This window comes from Sesamum indicum, linkage group LG10, assembly GCF_026168435.1.
Source record: "Sesamum indicum cultivar Baizhima isolate 11 linkage group LG10, ASM2616843v1, whole genome shotgun sequence".
Taxonomy (NCBI): domain Eukaryota; kingdom Viridiplantae; phylum Streptophyta; class Magnoliopsida; order Lamiales; family Pedaliaceae; genus Sesamum; species Sesamum indicum.
Genome location: NC_142666.1, coordinates 17,925,137 through 17,929,437, shown reverse-complemented (window position 1 = coordinate 17,929,437; position 4,301 = coordinate 17,925,137). Strand labels below are relative to the sequence as shown.

Sequence of the window (4,301 nt, the reverse complement as noted above, 5' to 3'; positions counted from 1 at the left end):
TATATTAAATGAGGAAAAAAAATTCTGTGAAAAAAATTTGCAAATGCCCCCTGTGTTTGGAATGAAGCAAATTACCCCACTTTCTAAATAGTTAGGGGAGTAGTTTGCTTTATTTCAAAATACAATAGGGTAATTTGCTAATTCTAAAAAAAATACTCATTTCTTATATCAGGGGATTAAATTGCATTTAACCCTATAAAATAATATTATTTTTTACTGGAACTACTCATGAGTACAACTTTATTTGTGGGGGGGCGGGGGGTGGGGATTTAAAAAAATTACGCCTAGCATCCCCTAAAAAAAGAAATGAAAAGTTGGAAAGTTTTGGAATTCCATAATTTCAAGACAGTATAATTGTTCATGTATAGGTCCTTTATATACTCAAGGGCCCTCGTAATAAATACTAATAATATTTAGGATACTTACATTGTCCTCCTCTGAAATTTGGTAAAATTATATATAAATTCTTTATAATTTAAAAAATTACATCTAGTATCTTTAATGTTTGTTTCTATTTAACAAATGGATCAATTTGGTAGTAAAATTCACGTAATTTGTTGACATCAGCAAAAGGCTGAATGAAAGTTCGTATTTACTCTCCATTACTTATAGACTTATTGTAAATCAAACAAAAATTTTTTGAGCAAATTATTCTTATAAGAGTGGAGATGTATATGGCTAGTTTAGTTAGAAAATAATTGTTTAACCTGCAAAAAGTAAATAATAAATCAATTGGGGGTAAATATGACTTTTCGTTCAAATTTTTTTTTAATATCAGCAAATTCAATGAATTTGACTAATTGATGGGTCTATTTGTTAAATGAAAACAAACGTCGGTGATACTAAATATAATTTTTTAAATTACAGAAAATTCACATATGATCATACCAAACCACAGGAGAAGGTAATATAAATATACCTATTGTTTATGCAATTACAGCCAAGTGCAAAGAGATTTGAAGTGTTTACAAAACGGTATATGTAAATGTTGGCGTACCGGGATGGTATAACAATGATAAATTCGCGTGAAGCTGTTCTCTTCAGATGATCACGTGTAGGGAAGTCGCACCACCCTACAAATATGGTCATTCCTCTCTTATCAGTTTCAATCAAAACTAAGCATGGAGAATAGCACTATACCAAAATTTATCTTCTTAGCTCTACTTCTGGTCACTACGTCTGGTATGTTATTCGCCTATCGTGAGTGTCTGCCACTCTCTATCGATGTCACAGTAACGACATCCAAAATCGTTAGCTGTATAATATGTGAAAAAACGTTATTTTTCAGGTATATCATCCTCAGATATGAAAGGAATGGGAGTGGATGCTAATAAAATGAAATCAGGAGTAATAACTTCAAGAAAAAACTTACATCTGTGTCTGTCCAATTATTGTGACACCGATCATGACTGTACCGATCCTCGTTGTGGAACCAAGTGTGCTATGATAACATACATTCCGGGGATGAATGTGTGTGCTCATCCGAGAGATTAATATGTAGTGTTTATCAGTAGCTGCTAAAGCAGTTGTGGTATATTCTGTGGCGCGATGTTGAATAAATAAACACTGTTACTCTGTTGGTAATCATAACCTGTCAACTACATAAATCAAAATCCGATGAGTGACATTTGATACGCGGTGCAAGGGGAAGAAGGCCTCATTTTCGAGCATCATCTACCTATTAGAACAAATAGTTTTACAGCCCTGAGATCATATTAGACAAGGTCGTATTTTCCACATACCTTTGTGTGAGTGCACACCCCGAAAGAAAAAGAGAACAATACACACACCCCACGACAACAACAAAACTCTTCCATAATTCCTATATCTCTGCACAAGGAAAATCAGCACTCGTTTCCCATTTCTATTGATAGTCTAAACATTTCTCTGAAGACTTTGACTCTCATTGGTAGACATCTGGCACCAAGTCCACAAGAGGGCCATTTCTTACCCAGTACATATTTTTTGCCCTTGAACACACGGAATTTACGACATAGTTTAAGCAACAGTTCTTACAATATTAACTATACACTTCTTCAATAGCTTCATAGGATGAACCAATATTTAGCATGGTATTTTTTATGTCCATTTCCTGATAAATCAAGCTCAATGCACCAGAGATACTCTTAAATTCAGGATGTGTTTTATCTCCCGCCAAAAATACTTTTCCGCCAATGCTTGACTCAATCCAACTACAGCCAGGTTGTTTTTTCACACCCTTCTCTTTCATGCGAATCCACATGCTATAGGCTTCTTCTCTCCTCCCGCTAGCCAGATATATTTCAGCAAGAATCATATACACACCTGAGTTAGAAGGTTCTAACGCCAAAATCTTCTCTCCAGCAATCTCCGCCACCAAAAAGTTCTTGTGCATTCTACATGCTCCAAGTAGTGCTCCCCAAACACTTGCATGAACTTCTAGTCCATCTATACTCATTTTATTCAAAAGATTCATCGCCTCATCAATGAGTCCGAATCTTCCCAACAGATCAATCATACAGGTATAATGCTCGTTTGTCAACTCAAGAAAATATTCATTTTGCATAGCATTGAAGTAATATTTTCCACGTTCCACAAGTCCTGCATGGCTACAGGCAGAAAGGACACCGACAAAAGTTATTTGATTAGGCTTCGCGCTTGATAGTCTCATCCTTTCAAACATCTCTACAGCTTTTCCACCATGCCCATGATGAGCCAATCCGCATATTATAGAGTTCCAAGAAATTATATCATGGCAGGTCATGGAATTAAATTGAAGTAATGCAGAGTCCATATTACCACATCGAGAGTACATTGTAACAAATGCATTACCAATAGAAGTAAAGCAGTCAATTCCCACCTTAATAGCTTCTGCATGAATTTGTTTTCCGAGGTTTAAGGAAGGCAAATTCGAACATAAAGTGAGAAAACTTGTGAATGTAGCTTCATCCATGGGCAGATCATATTCTTTCATTTTGATAAACAATTTTATACCATCCTCAATGTGATCGTTTTCCCCCAATCCAAATATGGCAACATTCCATGCAGTTGTATCACGAGCAGCCATCAATTCAAAAACTTTCATGGCATTCTCTACCTCTCCCATATTGAAGTATCCAATCATGACGTTTGTCCATGATACAGTACCACTGAATGGGTTTTTCTCTAAAATTGCATGAGCTTCTCCCACTAAACCCTTCTTGACAAATCCCCAAATGATAGAATTCCATGACTTCTGGAGCTTCTGAGGCATCTCGTTAAAAAGCCTCAAGGCTTCATTAGTCCTTCCTATACTCACAAACCCATCTATCACTACACTCCATGAGTTCCAATCCTTTTCAGGCATCTTATGAAACAAGCTTTCCGCAATTTCAACAAATTTATTTTCAACATAACCACTAATCATCGTATTCCAAGCTTGAATGTCCTTTACCGGCATATAATCAAAGATCTCCCTAGCTTCAACAATTCGTCCAGCACCCAGATACGCCTTAATCATAATTGTCGAGGACGCAACATCCCGTACGCCCATTCCTCTGAACAACTCCTCAGCCTTATCAAACTCCCCAACCTCCACGAAACCCGCAATAACCAAATTCCAGGAAACTACATCTTTCAAGGGCATTGCATTAAACATCCTAACCGCATCACCAACCAATCCATTATCAACATACCCTGAAATCATCGAATTCCAAGTCACAATATCTCTATACCCCATGCTTCCGAACACCTCTTCAGCCCCTTCAACATCCCCGTACTGCATTAACCCAAATATCATTGTATTATATGAAAACGTATCACGAACCGGCATTTCTTTATACAAGCACATAGCCTTCTCATAAAACCCATTCTGAAAATACCCCTTAATCATAGCATTGTACGTGACTATGCTCTTATGAGGCATTTCATCGAACAGTTCCTCGGCTTCTCCAATAAGGCCATTTCTCATGAAATTTGAGATCTTTAAGTTGAATGGTTTCAAATCCCGCAGCGTAGCAATAGCTCGGTGCTTGAAATAGGATTTTGAAAAGAGAAATTGGGTGACTGCCGGCGCTCGTCTGAGGTAAAACGACATGCTCCATCACTAGTTTCAGGCTTTCAGCAGAGGCAGCAAGAGATTTCTTGGACGAAAACCTGACAGGGTGAATCAAGGCCAGCCTTTTTATGGGTATTGAGTTGGTTTTGGGCTCAAAGCCTCAAACTAATTGTATCACTGGATTAGGGTTTTTAAATGAACTGGATTTTGATGAGAATTTAACTGAATCTCCCCCAATCATAATCAAATTTGTAATCCAAATGAAATATAGGAAATAAAAGGTTGA

At 37.0% G+C, this 4,301-nt stretch overlaps 1 protein-coding gene across 1 annotated transcript; it reads right to left on the bottom strand.

Annotated features, from left to right (window-relative positions):
- Positions 1-1,829: 1,829 nt before the first annotated feature.
- LOC105171806 (uncharacterized) lies at positions 1,830-4,301 on the bottom strand. The gene has a single exon (XM_011093038.3). The coding sequence runs from the start codon at positions 4,052-4,054 to the stop codon at positions 2,021-2,023; it is 2,034 nt and encodes a 677-aa protein (XP_011091340.2). The 5' UTR covers positions 4,055-4,301; the 3' UTR covers positions 1,830-2,020.